We start from the raw sequence: 15962 nt of genomic DNA, 5'->3' as shown, positions 1-15962 counted from the left end.
CGTCCGGTGCGAAAGAAGTTCAACGTAACGTACAAACAGGAGTGGTTCTGGTCTCCGTATTAACTTCTATTATACGGCACCTACAATAGTGCTGTTTGTTACTGGACGCCCGCTGTTCTGGACCTTTGGGGTCTGTGCTCAACAACCGCGATTAAAGAAAACAAACGCTGGAGTGTCAATAATTTCCATTTATTTCGTTTTTAGTCAAAATGTACAAGCCACGGTGTGGTGGATTCACGGGGTCCTAAATACATTAAAATCATATCCGGTTCTAATTTAATTGGGCGCAGGGGCTCACTGCCAAAGCGCCAAACATTTCAATGGTCAGGGCTGTCCGGTTCACGTGGCAATGTCACGTGGCTTCGGGAACCAGGCACAGTTCACCACATTTGCAAATGTCCTTCTCCCACTCGCATCTGAAACTGGCTCACACGTGGAACCCAGTGGGGACCATCCACCAGGCCGCACGGGGCTGTAAATATTCACATTGGCATCGCCTGCAATTTAGGTACAGGGACATTTTTTTTTATTAAGCCACTTCAGAATACATTTTCAAGACGTGAAATGTAAGCCTCGGAGACACTCTCTTGGTCTAAGGCATCCTACCCTGAAGCAATGAACACGATCCTTGAATGTATCCATGTATTTCACTTTCACGCCCTAGTTAGTGTAACATGCACATCAACGTATAAACGTCCGCGGCGCGCTGGCATTATTGTACACATTTGTAAGTGGAAAAAGAATGACGTCTGCTATATATTTAACAAAAGTATGAAAACTTTCTATCTTGTGGGAGGTTTTTTTTAACATATACTTACAAGCGGTTGTTGAAACGAGCCAAAACATGACGGTTACACCACGCCGGCACTTCTCATCGGAGCACAACGCGGATATCACCGAAACAAAACTCTTCAGAACTGGGGTCCTGCTTCTACGCCTCGATGTTTCACCGCAGAGGGAGAGCGCCGGAGAGCATGGGCAGCAGGACAAATACGTTTCACACGGTGGGGACTTGCCTACAGGGTGCTTCCAAAAAATGTTAACACTTTTATGGGATTTTAGTTTTTAATGGAAAAAGAACATGATAACAAATGTGATGGTAATAGCTTCGAAAAGTCACTCTCCACTTGTTCGCCATCGTTGTCAACGCATGCCTGGAATCTTCTCCGGGTGGTCTCCAGAGGCATATTTCTTGTGGCGTTGTTGCAAATTCTCAGAAGTGTTCAAATTCGTTTGAAGCACCCTGTATTTGTATATTGCCAACTCCATAACAGAGGTTTTAGGGGTTAGGTTTTTAGGGTTAGATCGCATAAATGTGCCGTTAAGCCCGCCTCCACCCGACACAGCCAATTAGTAAGCTTTGTCACTTAGACAAAACATGGCAATTCGTTACAAGTACAGCACACCGGTGTAATGGAGAGCAAACCCACAACATTTACAATTCGAGTACGATGTTTCACCAGTAATTACAACTAGCATCATCAGGCGACAGCCAGAGTTGCGGTCGCGAATGCCGACGTGTTAAACCAATTTTGACCACTGATAACAATTTCCAAAACGACATCGTGTATAGACTGTGCTGCGCTTCGAGCATGAAGTTTTGGCATGGAAATACGGCGAAAAACAAAAAATGACAAATCTAACCATGGCTGGCTCAACGTCGAAACATTCCACGCGAACATTAAGCGACATCACTTGGCTAGGAACTGGTTCCCCCCCCCCCTCCCCAACTTTCAGGTGTATTTTTTGCACGATTCGACATAGCACGTCAATTCGGCTGCCGCCGTCGGCCCTGCGTGTGCAGAGTCGCGTCAGGGTAAAAATCCAAGCGCGGCCGTCGCATTTGAACGCGCAAAAAAGTAAAGCGCGAAACAAACAAAAAATGCGTTCGCGTCGTCTTATATACACCTCTGCAACGCACACAATAAAAACACAGTCGGACTTACAGTGTCTCACACATTGATGTAAATTTATACAATGCATTAAAAAATATTTTTAGGTTTTCCCATCCCCTCCCCCGCCCCAACTCTTCCCATCATCAAGCATGAAATGTCAGTGCATTCTCGCGCGGACTGCGTCGGGTCTGCATGTTGAGAAGTGCAGAGTGCACGCGCTCCGGTCGGCGTTTACAGCAGCATGTGCGCGCAACGCGTTTAAGAGGTTCGTTTTTTCCATAAATATCAAGACCGTCCCTGAAGGGTGAATTGACATTTGAGGAATTTTCTCCCCTTTGAACGACGTCCACCACAAAGGGGCAATTCCTCGAGGAGCATCTCAATTCCATCGAAGATGATCCACAAACGGTGCACAGAGGGAACCCGTGACTGGCCCACTGACCCAAGTCCGAGCTCAACATCCTCGGCATTCGTTCCCAGCAGTCGAAGGTGAAATTGCACAGCTGGATAAGGGCCTCCCCCCACCCCACCGCCCCCCCTCCTTGCCGCGTCGCTTGTAGAGGCCTCGATGCCGTACTTCACCGGCACTGGCTCGGGACAACAGGGAGCGCAGATATTGTAAAATAATACAGTACAATAGATTTTTCCTCACCAATCTCGACTCGCGGCGTAGCCACGCGACAGCCTGCACCTGCATTCATGCCGTGGTCGCCCGTCCAAGCACTATTGAGGCTCAACGCTGCCTAGCTTCTGAAATATGAAAAGATTGGTCGCATGTCAGGTGATTTGGTCGAAGAGGTGAAAAATAGTTACACCATCATTTGCCGACTGCTAGTAGCTCATGAAGAGGCTTGCACGTCCTCTTTAAAGTAGATCTAGAACAATTCGTTCATGATGTCGTGATGTCTCGTACTTTTAATTCCCCACGTAGATGGGAAAATTTAAAGTACGTGGACGGTGGTGCACGTTTCCACGCAGTGACATCACAAGCAGCCACTCTTTAAGAGCCGTTAGAGCGTTCCTCTCCAACCCAAAATGCCACAAAAACCTTACTCCAGCAGCATTGCTGAAGGCGTTAATGGGCCAGAGCTCTTTATCTGGGAAGATCCGATTGACCTGCCGCGTGGCACAAAATACCACGTGCCGCTTAACGTGCCCAAACTTTTTACGCCCGATCACCAAGTGAGCAACTCGATACGCAAGTTCGCATCCCGTTGGTACAAATCTAGGCCGTAGTATCCCAGGTTGCCCAACAAGAGATTGAGAAAAAAAGAAAAAAATAAGTACGGTGCTGTAGCCCTGCAGTAACGTTGTGACACCCACTAGAGAGGCTGCGGCCATGATGACATCATTTTATCTCTCGTTAGCAAAGCCGCAAATTGATGTCAAGGCAGCTTGAGACGGTCTGAGAAAACACCGACAATAGCTACTTGCTTTTTTGTTTGCAATGCGTCCTCCTTAAAAAGTATTCTTTTTTTTTTCAAAAGGGTTTTCAAATTGAACAAATGTAGCTCATCTCGGAAACTCGCATTTGGTCCCAAGTTTACTCAGGACAATGTCGGGCCTGTAAATTCCTCAAGGCGTTTTTGTTGTTACAAATTGAACACAAAGAATGTCGCTCTCTCTCCCACGTGGCCGTGGAAAGTGAACTTTATAAAATAACAAAAAATGAAGTCCATTTTGCTTGCATTCTCTTTGCTGTCATGTTCTAGATGTTTAATTATCCACATTGCAAAAGAGTATTTGCAAGCAGCGTAGCACGAAAGGTCTGGAGCAATCATGAGGGGTTTCCCATCGACACAGCAAAGAGAAAGATGCCCTGTATAGCCTTAACATAATGTTGGGGCAAGTGCTGTTCACGAATACCTATGAAGGCCGGAACGGCACACGAGGGGGCGGGTGGCCAACACCACGCGCGGCCGCCTTTGTCTCCCCAGTGGCGATGTTTTACACACCGCACCAGGTACTCATTTGAGGCCGAGTCGATCTAGGGGAAAGCCCACGACCAGTTCAGGATAATCCGTACTCGTGTTGGCCGCGAGCGGGAATACTAACCCGGGTTGCCGGGTTCGCAGCGCGCTAACCGCTACACCACCGCTCCTCCTCCAACACACACACACACGCTCCACAGACTGCGCAATAACGCTGGCAGCGGCTAACACTACCGACGCCACCGGCATCACCTGCCACTGCAGCGCCATCAGTGTCCCTTGTGCGTGGAGCATTGCCTTGGGACTATTGTCGACACGATGGACCACCACACCACAGGTACAATAGGCCTAGCCTGCACTGGTGTAATTCACATTGGACACATTTGGCAAGTCAGGATGAGATATCGGTGGAAAGCCCGGGATGTACAGGTGCCAAACCCAGTCGATACCAATGACAAGTGCATTCAGGAGTGGGATCAAGTTCCATGCTTTCAACGACATCAAACCCGGTGCAAACTGGTAGCTGTACACTTCTGAGTAAGGCCTGTCAGCAGAGGTTGTATACCACGTACCGATGGATGGCAAGTGAAGTCTGTGCAAGTGGCAAGCCCAATTTATACTTGCAGTCAGCCCAGTTTGTAAAAGACAAACCCACAAAGACAGGTATTGAAAAGTGGTGGTAAGTTTAATGCATGCAGCGGAGGCAACAGCAGTCTGTACAGGTGGCAAGCCCAATGTACACTGGAGGTGGACAAGCCTGGTGTGAATGGTAAACCCATCTATACAGGTGGCAAGCTCAGTGTGGGAGTGCGCTGAGCGTGCTACGGGAGGGATGGATGGATGGATGGATGGGAGGGAGGGAGGGGCGTAGCGGCACTATCGCACTTTCTTCTGCTGCCGCACGCGGTAAATGTCATGGGCGGGCGGGGTGGTAGAAGTCATCGCCCGTTTAGCGTTCGAGGACGACGCCGAAGAGACGGAGGACGAGGACGCCCCTCCGCCCGCCCTCGCCTTGTCGTCCTCCTCGTCCGAGTCGTCCGCCGCCGAGCGCTTCACCGCCCCCGACCTGCGCACGGTGTCGTGACCCCGGTGGGAGCCGCCGTCGGCGCTGCCGTTGTTCCCCTCGGCCGCCGACGCCGTGGCCGCGGCCGCCTCGGCCGACGCGTGGCTCTGGGAGATGAGCTCGACCGCCTTTCCCACCGCTGGGTGTTGGGAAATCGTGAGGGGCGGGGAGGTGGGAGACAAGTCGCACGGCTGAGCACCCGTCATTCAGCTTAACAGAGAAACTTCAGAATATTTGCAGTCGGCACACAAATATTATAGGGGAGCCACGGTGGCTATGAGATGTTAACTACCTCGCCTGGTATACAGGAGGTCGTGGGTTCGATCTCTCTCCCCGTGGTCGTCGCGGGGATTTTTATCCTGGTTCTCCAGTTTTTCCCTCCACATGTAGAATCAACGTGCGTTTCGAGTATTTTTGCTGCTATCAATTTCCAAATGACGATAAGCCACTTCGTTGAGCTACCATTTGTGGCCAGGCCACTTCTGAAAAAGATCTACGCAGCTCACCAAAATAGTCTACGTTTTTTTAGAATGGCACCGCAACGGAAAATGTAATTCTCAAGAGACGTTCCGGAGTTCAGCTCCGTCTTGTCTGGAAGAGGCGGTGGGGGTGAGAGATTTACAACCGGCAAACATAAAGTACATTGCATCGAGGATACTCCGATGTCAAAGGAGTTGCTCGCGGTTTAATAAAGCGTGACGTCTGAAAACTCGCTCAGGAATATTTTATTTTGGTTGCGGTGTCATTAAGCCTGAATAAAAAAAAATCATGTTTGGATTCGTTAATGTATGTACGTACGTTGAACTTCTTTCGCACCGTACGTAGCCAACCGTGCTAATCGGAGGTGCGGGGAAGGGACAACAAACTAAACACAAAAAAGCAGTTCTAGATGATTTAAAAGTGCATAACTCCCAGTGACTTGCTAATATCGGAAGAGCATTCCAGACGGCCGCAGAAGCGCATCTGAAAGCGCGCGATGTGGTGGCCGTCTTTGTTCGATGGCTTAGCCAAAAACCGCTGCTGTGTGGATGACCGGAGTTCGCGTGATGACGGTTTATGTTCCTTGACGAGATCAGCAAGGTATTGTGGTTCATTGGTGGCAAGCACTCTGTGTGTAATAATGCAATGTATGGACGGGTGTGGAGGCGCGTATCCATTTTCACTTTAAGCAAACGCAGCCCAACGTGCTCCCCATACATACTCTCCGGGAGCTTGAATTCCCTGAAGAGGTCGATCAACTTGTCCACGTGCACGAACGGGCCCTGAAAACAAGCAGGATGCACGCAGGGGGTCGCGAGTCAACGATCGTCCCTCTCGGCCAGGTTAAGTTGTAAAAAGCCCGAAGAAAATAACAACCCCACTTTAAATATAACAACCCCATTCTAGAAACATGCGTTTAAGAGTTTTTGGCTGCTGCTGTAAATTTCCGTGTGATGTTATCGCACTTCGGTGAGCTGTCATTTGTGGTACCCAGGATGCTTCTGCAAAAGAGCTACTATATAGCTCAGTGAGCTTTAGCTGGTAAAATAAAAATAGTTTTAGTTTGAAATGTAGCTATTAGGCTGGGGCGCCATAAGAAATCACAAATGCGTCAATGCGAAAAATGTCCAGGTGTCTGGCTTAGCGATCCTTAAGCAGACAAACAAAATCCCATCTCTCATAAAGAATCGGAATCTTTATTTATCCTGGAGAAATCCGATGAGCTATGATGCTCTTTTTCACGGATGTTCTCCTGCCGCCATAACTACACCACCACGTTTAATAACAACTCCACTCTTTATTATCTCAACCACTATAATCTCAAGTACAATGCTATAATTGTTGTCAAGCGCCTTGGACTAAGGCGCTATTGTATAGATCGAGATAAGATGCCATATCTACAGTCCGCTCGAGTAGAGGTCTTTCCGCATAGCAGTGACGTAAGCGAGCACTTGCACAATCATGTACGTATGTTGAATGTACAATATGCTGAACTTCTTTCGCACCATACGCCGCCAACCCATGGATAATCGGAGGTGCGATTTTGTCTTTACCTCCGCCTCCTCGTAACGAGGGGCGGTACAATCTAAAGCATTTCTTAATGAGGAGCGGTACAATCTAAAGCGTCTCCTAACAAGGGGCGTTACAATCTAAAGCATTTCTTAATGAGGAGCGGTACAATCTAAAGCGTCTCCTAACAAGGGGCGGTACAATCTAAAGCATTTCTTAATGAGGAGCGGTACAATCTAAAGCGTCTCCTAACAAGGGGCGTTACAATCTAAAGCATTTCTTAATGAGGAGCGGTACAATCTAAAGCGTCTCCTAACAAGGGGCGGTACAATCTAAAGCATTTCTTAATGAGGGGCGATACAATCTAAAGCGTCTCCTAACAAGGGGCGGTACAATCTAAAGCATTTCTTAATGAGGAGCGGTACAATCTAAAGCGTCTCCTAACAAGGGGCGGTACAATCTAAAGCATTTCTTAATGAGGAGCGGTACAATCTAAAGCATCTCCTAACAAGGGGTGGTACAATCTAAAGCATTTCTTAATGAGGAGCGGTACAATCTAAAGCGTCTCCTAACAAGGGGCGGTACAATCTAAAGTATTTCTTAATGAGGAGCGGTACAATCTAAAGCGTCTCCTAACAAGGAGCGGTACAATCTAAAGCATTTCTTAATGAGGAGCGGTACAATCTAAAGCGTCTCCTAACAAGGGGCGGTACAATCTAAAGCATTTCTTAATGAGGAGCGGTACAATCTAAAGCGTCTCCGAACAAGGGGCGGTACAATCTAAAGCATTTCTTAATGAGGATCGGTACAATCTAAAGCGTCTCCTTACAAGGGGCGGTACAATCTAAAGCATTTCTTAATGAGGATCGGTACAATCTAAAGCGTCTCCTAACAAGGGGCGGTACAATCTAAAGCATTTCTTAATGAGGATCGGTACAATCTAAAGCGTCTCCTAACAAGGGGCGGTACAATCTAAAGCATTTCTTAATGAGGAGCGGTACAATCTAAAGCGTCTCCTAACAAGGGGCGGTACAATCTAAAGTGTCACCTGGAAGCTTAAGGGGGGCGGACAAAGCTTCATGAGGTGCACGGCGGCGGGAGGAACGGGGAATACTCCTCCCGGAACAGGGTGCAGGCCAGGAGCTGCGGTGAGGAAGCACAGGGAAAGGGAAACCACAATCAGAGAGGGTCGCTACCGCGAGTCTTCGATTCCCACCGGGGGGGAAGGACAAAAAACTCAACGCAAAAAGCAGTTCTAAAGAAATGACGTTTCGATTGCAACACAAGCAATCATCATCAGGTGGGAAAACCACAGCAAGCGCCTTATTCCAAGGCGTTTTACTACAATTGCTGTGGTTTTCCCACCTGATGATGATTGCTTGTGTTGCAATCGAAACGTCGTGATTTACTTTATTTTATTTTTTGCGTCTTCCAATTCCTGCCGTTCAGCCCTCCCAATGCCGCACACGTGTGTGGGCCCGAAATGCGTTCCGTGTTTACGCAGGTTGTGTGTGTGTACGTATGTTGAACTTCTTTGCACTGTACGTAGCCGACCATGCTAATCGGAAGTGCGGGAAAGAAACAACAAACTAAGCACAACAACAGGCAGTTCTAAATAAATTTTCAATCTAGATGATTTTAAAGTGCATAGCTCCAGCGGCTTCTTAATATCTGAAGGAAGATTGTTCCAGACGATCGCAGAAGTGCATCTGAAAGCGCCACGCGATGCAGTAACCGTCTTTATTCGAAGGCTTAGACAAAAGCCACTGCTGTGTGGATGACCGGAGTTCACATGGTGATGGGTTTATGTGCCTTGGTGAGATCAGCAAGGCATTGTGGTTCATTTGTGGCAAGCACTTTGTGTGTAATGAGCGCGAAAATGTTGGTTTTAATGTTGGTGAAGTTGGTTTTCAGCCAGTCTCTTGGTGGCGACCTCACACCCCGATACATTTATAGCTGTTACAAACGTTATTTGTCATTTGTGCTTACTCATTTTCAGTTTTAAAACTCGTAGGTTTAGATAAAATCTAATTACAGATTACAGGTTACTTTAACCATTGCACTTCATTCAGTTTCAAGTGCCACCGTTCAATATTTTACGAGATGAGAATCTCGGTGAGATTCACGAACGTTGCCGGTGGCAAGAGGAGACCTTTTGATGATACTTGATATTCAAAAACCACCCACAACGGTCTCCACATGTGAATTAAGTCTGTGGGCGCTTGAGGTGCAATTTACAACTTCACTCTGCTGTCCGGATATGGAATTCCCTCCCTGAACACATTGTCAGCGAAATCACTTCAAATGCCGAGCGTATGGTACATCTCCTAACGTCACCACACACCTGCAGTGAATCAATAAATATGCCGATTAGATCTACTAATGTCTGATATGGCTGTTGTTCACAATTGCACCCAATATATTTAAAAAAACAATGCATAAATCACCAGACGGTTGCAAAAAATGGAAATCGTCACACCTCCCCGTACGAAACGACTGCGGACAGAGCACGCACCGCCAAGCCACTCGGAGACGCGACATGGACGCACGCACTCACATAGACGCACGCACACACATGGACGCACGCACACACACGGACGCGAACACTCACGAGCCATGTGTCTTGGCTGAAACGGCGTCATCTGGTGGATGTTTGGTTTGGGGTATTCAGGCTTCCTCGTTACGTCCTCCTCCGAGGAGGTCGGCGCGGTCGACGGGACGGACACAGGGTCTGGCTGGGACGACGTCATCTTAGCGCGCGTTACGTCCTGTACGAGAGAGAGACAGGGACACGGAGTCAAACACGGAGGGGGAAAAAGTCAGGCTGCGAGGATGACCGGAGTTCGCGTGCAGGCTGCCTTGCATGGGGATTTTGGGGGGGGGGGGGGGCGGGGGGTGTGGTCACCTTGTATCCCAGAGCCTTGAGCTCGGACGAAGAGCAGGGGTACAGGTCCATGAACTGGTAGCGGTCGACAAGCAGCGCCGTCTCCTTGCCATCGTACTCCTCGCGGAACGCGGTGAAGCGCCGCTTCTCCACCTTGAGGATGCTCGCCAGGTCGCCGATGCTGCTCTCGAAGCTCAGGAAGCGCGCCCAAATCTCGCTGGGGTCACGGCGACGGCGGCGCGGCGCGTCCACGTGGGAGAGGAACGAGAGAGGGGGGCGGGCGAGAATGCGTAAGCTTCATCCGGCCACTGGTCTCAGGAAAGGCGGCGATGTAAACCGTGAAATTCAACGCGTAGCTTTGCACAGCCGATGGCACGATTCGTGTGTTGATTTCACGGTACTTCCACAGAAATGATCTGGGCCAAAATGTACGTTGCGATACCCTCTCCGCCACCCGACACAGCCAAATGAATTCAATTAACAAGCGTTTAACCGGCCGATGATGCATTTTTCAACTCACCCGTAAGTTGAAATTTACGACATTCATTTGGGCAGATCGTTGTGTGGCCTAACCCACGAATCAATTATAAATCAGTGGTAACTGCGACTGATGAAAATGATGAGGACAATGATGGGGATAATGGGTTCGATGCCGACCCTAACGGCCTGTATATTTGGAGTTTGGACATCTCTCCCCGTGGTCGTGTGGATTTTTCTCTCCATTTTTTTCCCTTCACATTTAAAATCAAAATCACGCATTTAGAGTATTTGGCTGCTATACGTGATAAGCCCACTTCGTTCACCTATCCTTTGTGGCTAAATCGCTTCTGAAAAAGAGCTTCTGTAATAGCTCAGTGGGCCTTACCTGGTAAAACTAAATATAGTAAACGATCAAAATTGCGATGATGGCAACGATTTTGGTGAGAGTGATGCCACACTACCTGGATTTTTCAGGCGGTAGGCTTCCAGACGTCAGCACTCGCTCAAACAGCACTCTGGTGTTGTTGTCCTCTGCAGGGGAAAAAAATTATCAGCGTCAACACCGGTGTGCGAACTTCACATTGACAGCGGTCACGGTCGTAATCATCATCGGTCACAGCCATAATAATAACAAAAATTATTCTTCTTTCATATGGCATGTAAGCAACATGCCATACAAACTGTTGCTAACATGCCACAATTTACATTTACAAGGCACAATTCATTCAGGGATCTCAGTGCGCCATTGACAAAGTTGGGAAATATAAATTCTACAAAGTCCAGAGTCCACTACATGGGAAGTGTCGGCCAGGCGAAACAGTCGAGTCTTATTTTTGTTAGTCTATAGTCTCAAACCACAAAAGCAGTACTCATCAACTCCAGAATGACGATGGGATGGGATCAGTCAATCCTTTACTCCCATTTTAACTCACTGGCATCACCTGCTCATGAAGGATTACGTTCATTTGGCAAACAGCAGGATTTGTTTTCGTTTTTGTAACAATTCAAAAGTCACGCCGCTTTTTCCGCGCAGTCCGTGTCAAAAGACGGGAATGGTAAAACGCCGCCCGCTCACCATTGAGATGCGAGAGGTAGTCAATGTACGCGAGGATATACTCGGGCGTGTCGCCATATTTCTTCAATCCCAACTCGAAAATCTTGAACGCGACCGCCTTGTCCTGTAAGCAGCAACAACAACAAAAAACAAATAAACGTCAGGAACTGACTTGACAAAAAAAGTGTGAATGCACGCATGCCTGTCAACTTAGAATCAGAATAGTTATTTATAGTGGAGGAGGAATCCATTGAGTTATAAAGCTCTTTTTCACAGATGTCCAGGAGGGGCACGGGGTCAGAACGTGGCAACAACAATACAACAACACGGTAGAAGTGCAAAGTAGACAAAAGGTAAACAAAGCACGAAAAAACACGTTGAATGTACAAATGATTATTTCACTGATATTAGGTTTCATGAATTTTTTGTAAGCTGTTACTATTGCTGTGATTATAGTCTTTTGCAAATGTATTCATTTTATTTATACTTCATATTTAACTCAAATGCTTTACATGACGTTTATGGTTTTGATGTGTTAATGTATTAAATCATCGATTCCTTGATTTGATATTTTTACATATTTTCACGGCATCTGTAAAAAAATGAGACATTTAACAATGTTCACTATCATTGGACAAAGGATTATAATTAGGCCTTTCAAATCATTCCCTCCCCCCTCGCTAACCGATGAAGTGTCAACATTCAAGATCGCAATTCGATCCACCAACATTCTTTCGCTTGAACATTTGCGTTGTTCAATGAGCCGACTCGTTTTTCAAACGAACCAACAGCAACAACCCCGTTCTGTTGAAAAACACTGAAAAAGTGGAAAACCCATCATCCAAAACAAGATTCTTGATTCTGAAACATCCCAGGAGACCAGCGCCACCCTTTTTTTTCCCCCAGCATGCCTTGCTGCAGTAGTACTCCATGAGGGCGGCCGCCACGTAGACGTGGTGCCGCGTGCGAATGTCCTCGCGCGCCTTCTTGAACACGGTGCGGCCCGCCTTGATGCCTTCAGCGCGCCGCGCAAACTTCATGTACTGGATGTAGACCTGGGGGGGGGGGTGAGGGGCAGACACCGTCGTGTGTAGCGCCGGGGAAAGAGATGACATGCGTGTGACTAAAAAAAACACTAAACTTTGTTTATTTTACCAGGTAAGGCTACCACTGAGCTATATAGTAGCTCTTTTTTCAGAAGCGACCTTGCTATTACATATGATAGCTCAATGAAGTGGCTTATCACGTGGGCATTTATAGCAGCAGCCAAATACTCTAAACGCGTGACGTTGATTCAAAACGTGGAGGGAAAAACCGGAGGACCCGGAGAAAAATCCACGCGACCACGGCGAGAGAGAGACACGCAAACTCCAACTATACAGGCGTCAGGGTCTATATAGAGCCCACAACCTCCTGTATACCAGGCGAGGTAGTTAACATCTCAGTGCAGTGGACACCTATTGGCTATCTTGCCATGGATCGCGATGATGATGTATTTTATTGACACGGAAGCAGCACCGGTCCCAAGCCACCAGGCCGCGTGTTCGTGTGTGAGAATGCATCGGCGACAACTCACCAGCGTGGGGTCGATGTCCTCCACGGCAGCCAGGCGGCTGTAAATGCTGTGCACCTTCTCGTATTTCATGCGGCTCTGAGGGAAAAACAGAGGCGGGTGGGCAGGTGGGCGCACACGCTCGAATCAGACCACTTAGGGGGCATACGCTCAGCACATTTGGCCTCAGGGTCGGGATCGAACCCACGACCCTCCTGTATACCAAGCGAGGTAGTTAACATCTCCTAGCCACCGTGATGATGATAAGAGAGAGACACGCAAACTCCAAATTTCCAGCAGGCGTCAGGGTCGGGATCGAACCCACGACCTCCTGTATACCAGGTGAGGTAGTTAACATCTCATCACCGTGGCGCCCCCCAGCCAGACCCCAGTAGGGGGCGCCATCCCCTCGGCTATTTGAGCAGACGCTCTCCACTGTGGGCTCAGTTAGAGATGCTCTGCCGGTGGAGGATGCAATCGTCAACAACGCAGCAGGCTCTTCATTGTGCGTTCTAAGCGCACAACACATTTGCCCAGTTATGTCCCACGGACATAACAGCTATATTCCACAGACATAACAGCTATATTGCACAGACATAACCCTCCCACTGGCATCAATTGGGCGGTGACACAATTCAAACCGCTGAAGCCGTGCAATAATAACCAGGTAGCGTGTGTGCACGTTGGCTGCTGAACCGCGGTCTATGTCCTGTACGTATGTATGCATTTTAACACGTAGGCTTTCGCGACCAATATTATGAGTATGTATGCATGTTAAACTTCTTTCCCACCGTACGTAGTCAACCGTGCCAATCGGAATTGCCGGTAAGAAACACAAATGGTCAGACTGCGGATAACACAAAGATCCCCCGGATAGCCTTAGCAGACTGTTGGGGCAAGTGCTGTTAGCGAGTAGCACATATTAAGGCTGACACGGCATACGGGGGGTGGGCGGCCAACACCACGCCCTGCCGCCTTTGTCTCCCCAGTGGCGATGTTTTACACACCGCACCAGGTACTCATTTGAGTCCGAGTCGACCTAGGGGAGGCCCAGGACCGTTTCATATCATCGTCACTGATGTTGGTGACCGTGAGCGGGAATCGAACCCGGGTCGCCGGGTTCGTAGTGCAGCGCACTAACTGCCGACGCTACACACACACACCTCTTCGAAGTCTGCGTACGCGAAGTAGAGGAGCATGTTTTTGCGTAGCAGGGTGCTGATGGCACGCTCATAGATGGCGGCCGCCTCGTCGCTGAAGAGTTTCGAGTTGTTGATGTCCTGAGGCGGAAACAGAAGTGGCGGGAAATCGGTTAAACTTGGGCAAGCGAGGTGAAGTTGCGTGCACGTGTGTTTGCCTGCCAGTGTACATCGTTCCAGACGACGGATTGCCGAGGTAAATGCAATGGATGTGAATCTGCCTGTAAACTGTGTACAGCTACACCATGCTGATGAAACCCAAAAACGTAGAAGCTAAGGGTGCACTGATATTTAAAAATTTCTATTTTACTGGCACGGGGAAGTAAGACCTTGATTGTTGCTTGCTACGCGCGCCCTCAGTATATACAGGCCAAAAGTCCGTCTGTGTGCGTGAAGGATGCTACTGAGCAGATGGAGGCAGTCGCCCCCCCTCCAGTAATAGGGCAGAGGAGCGACGCTCACAACGAATGGAGCGTCGGGCGGCTAAAACACAGCAAAAATTGGCACAGTAGCGGGCACAGATAACGCATCGGCCAGTCATCTCAGTCAGTCAACCCACGACACCTGGGTCTGTCCCGTGACCTCCTGCCAGCGAGCCATCGCCACTTCACGTGATCGCTTCAAAGTGCACCTAGCTTGGCACAAGTGCCACGGTGACGTCGCCGCCACTTAGTGATGAATGGCGGCCATCGTTCTGGTGGTTTAGGTTGCGTCACGTAGACAGGCCCCTTACCCCCTTCTCCGCGAGAAGCTTGCTTGAGTGCTCCAGGTATTGCGCCGCTTCGTACCAGATGTCGGGGTGGTGGCCGAGCACCAGCAGGCACTGCTCGTATGCAAACATCACTGCACACAAAACAAACAAAGACCCCCCCACGTGTAGCCTTAACAAACTGTTGGGACAAGTGCTGTTAGCAAGCACCTATGAAGGCCGGAACGGCACATGAGGGGGTGGGGTGGCCAGCACCACGCCCGGCCGCCTTTGTATCCCCAGTGGCGATGTTTACACACCGCACCAGGTGCTCGCTTGAGGCTGAGTCGACCTAAGGGAAGCCCAAGCCCGGTAAAGATAATCATCACTGGTGTGTTGGCCGTGAGCGGGAATCGAACTTGGGCCGCTAGGTTTGTAGCGCAGCGTGCTAACCACTAAACACGCACACACACGGGCGCACACACGGGCGCACACACGGGCGCACACACGCAACACGAGAGTACATGGCCATCCGCAGTTCGTGGGCTATACGCGGGCTCACCACAGGTCGCACGCCCACAGCGGTGAAAAATAAACTCCAGAAACAGAAATCAAAACACAATTTCCAGGCCACGTAAAAATGAGCCAGCAATACTGGTTCTAATCCCAGACTTGCAAGTAACATGTTTTTATCTATTAACTGTGTGATGACTGCTCTTCCCTGGAGTATTTCCAATCAACATCACCACGCGTTGAGAGTATTTGGGCTGCTATACACATTTCCACGTGACGATAAGCCACTTCCTTGAGTTATCATTTGTGATAGCCAGGTTTCTTGGCTATCACAAATGTATACAGCTCAGTGGTGGGCATTACCTGGTAAAATAAAAATTGTTTAGTCGAGTAGTTAAGTTTAGCAGCCTCCCTCACCGCGCTTGGTGAGCAGCGTCTGGTCCTCGGTGCGCAGCGGGTTGCCCTTCTCCCACTGGATGTAGCGCTTCCACAGCTCCACCTGGTGCGCCTCCTGTGGCGTGTTCTGGGGCGGCACCGACGGCGCGTTCCTGTCCAGCCCCTTGGTCACGGTCTCGTACTCCTGGTCGCGGGGGGAAAAGCACACGCACGCACAGACACGCACGCACAGAAACGCACGCACGCAAAACGCGCAGCGGCAGCAGCGGTGCCGGAGAGTTGTAATCGATTAATGAATGCGGCGACAGCAGCGATGTA

The 15962-nt window shown here is 49.1% G+C and overlaps 2 protein-coding genes across 2 annotated transcripts in view; both read right to left on the bottom strand.

Moving 5' to 3' along the window:
* Nucleotides 1–15962, bottom strand: part of BCL2L14 (BCL2 like 14) — a 209774-nt gene that overhangs the window by 104965 nt on the left and 88847 nt on the right. The gene's annotated exons all lie outside the window — the stretch shown is intronic.
* Nucleotides 174–15962, bottom strand: part of CSTF3 (cleavage stimulation factor subunit 3) — a 51505-nt gene continuing 35716 nt past the window's right edge. The window contains exons 10-21 of the mRNA XM_061548910.1: nucleotides 15666–15828; nucleotides 14781–14890; nucleotides 14012–14128; nucleotides 12873–12947; nucleotides 12208–12351; nucleotides 11318–11420; nucleotides 10704–10773; nucleotides 9784–9979; nucleotides 9490–9646; nucleotides 7927–8021; nucleotides 6091–6151; nucleotides 174–5028 (exon numbers count right to left, since the gene is read on the bottom strand). Of these exons, the coding sequence (XP_061404894.1) occupies nucleotides 4703–5028; nucleotides 6091–6151; nucleotides 7927–8021; nucleotides 9490–9646; nucleotides 9784–9979; nucleotides 10704–10773; nucleotides 11318–11420; nucleotides 12208–12351; nucleotides 12873–12947; nucleotides 14012–14128; nucleotides 14781–14890; nucleotides 15666–15828 (1617 nt within the window). The 3' untranslated portion in view covers nucleotides 174–4702. The remainder of the gene's footprint in view (nucleotides 5029–6090; nucleotides 6152–7926; nucleotides 8022–9489; nucleotides 9647–9783; nucleotides 9980–10703; nucleotides 10774–11317; nucleotides 11421–12207; nucleotides 12352–12872; nucleotides 12948–14011; nucleotides 14129–14780; nucleotides 14891–15665; nucleotides 15829–15962) is intronic.

The sequence above is a fragment of the Lethenteron reissneri genome, chromosome 2 (genome assembly GCF_015708825.2).
Source record: "Lethenteron reissneri isolate LAM-NWPU_2019-01 chromosome 2, ASM1570882v1, whole genome shotgun sequence".
Taxonomy (NCBI): Eukaryota; Metazoa; Chordata; class Hyperoartia; order Petromyzontiformes; family Petromyzontidae; genus Lethenteron; species Lethenteron reissneri.
This window is presented reverse-complemented; position numbering and strand designations above follow the sequence as displayed.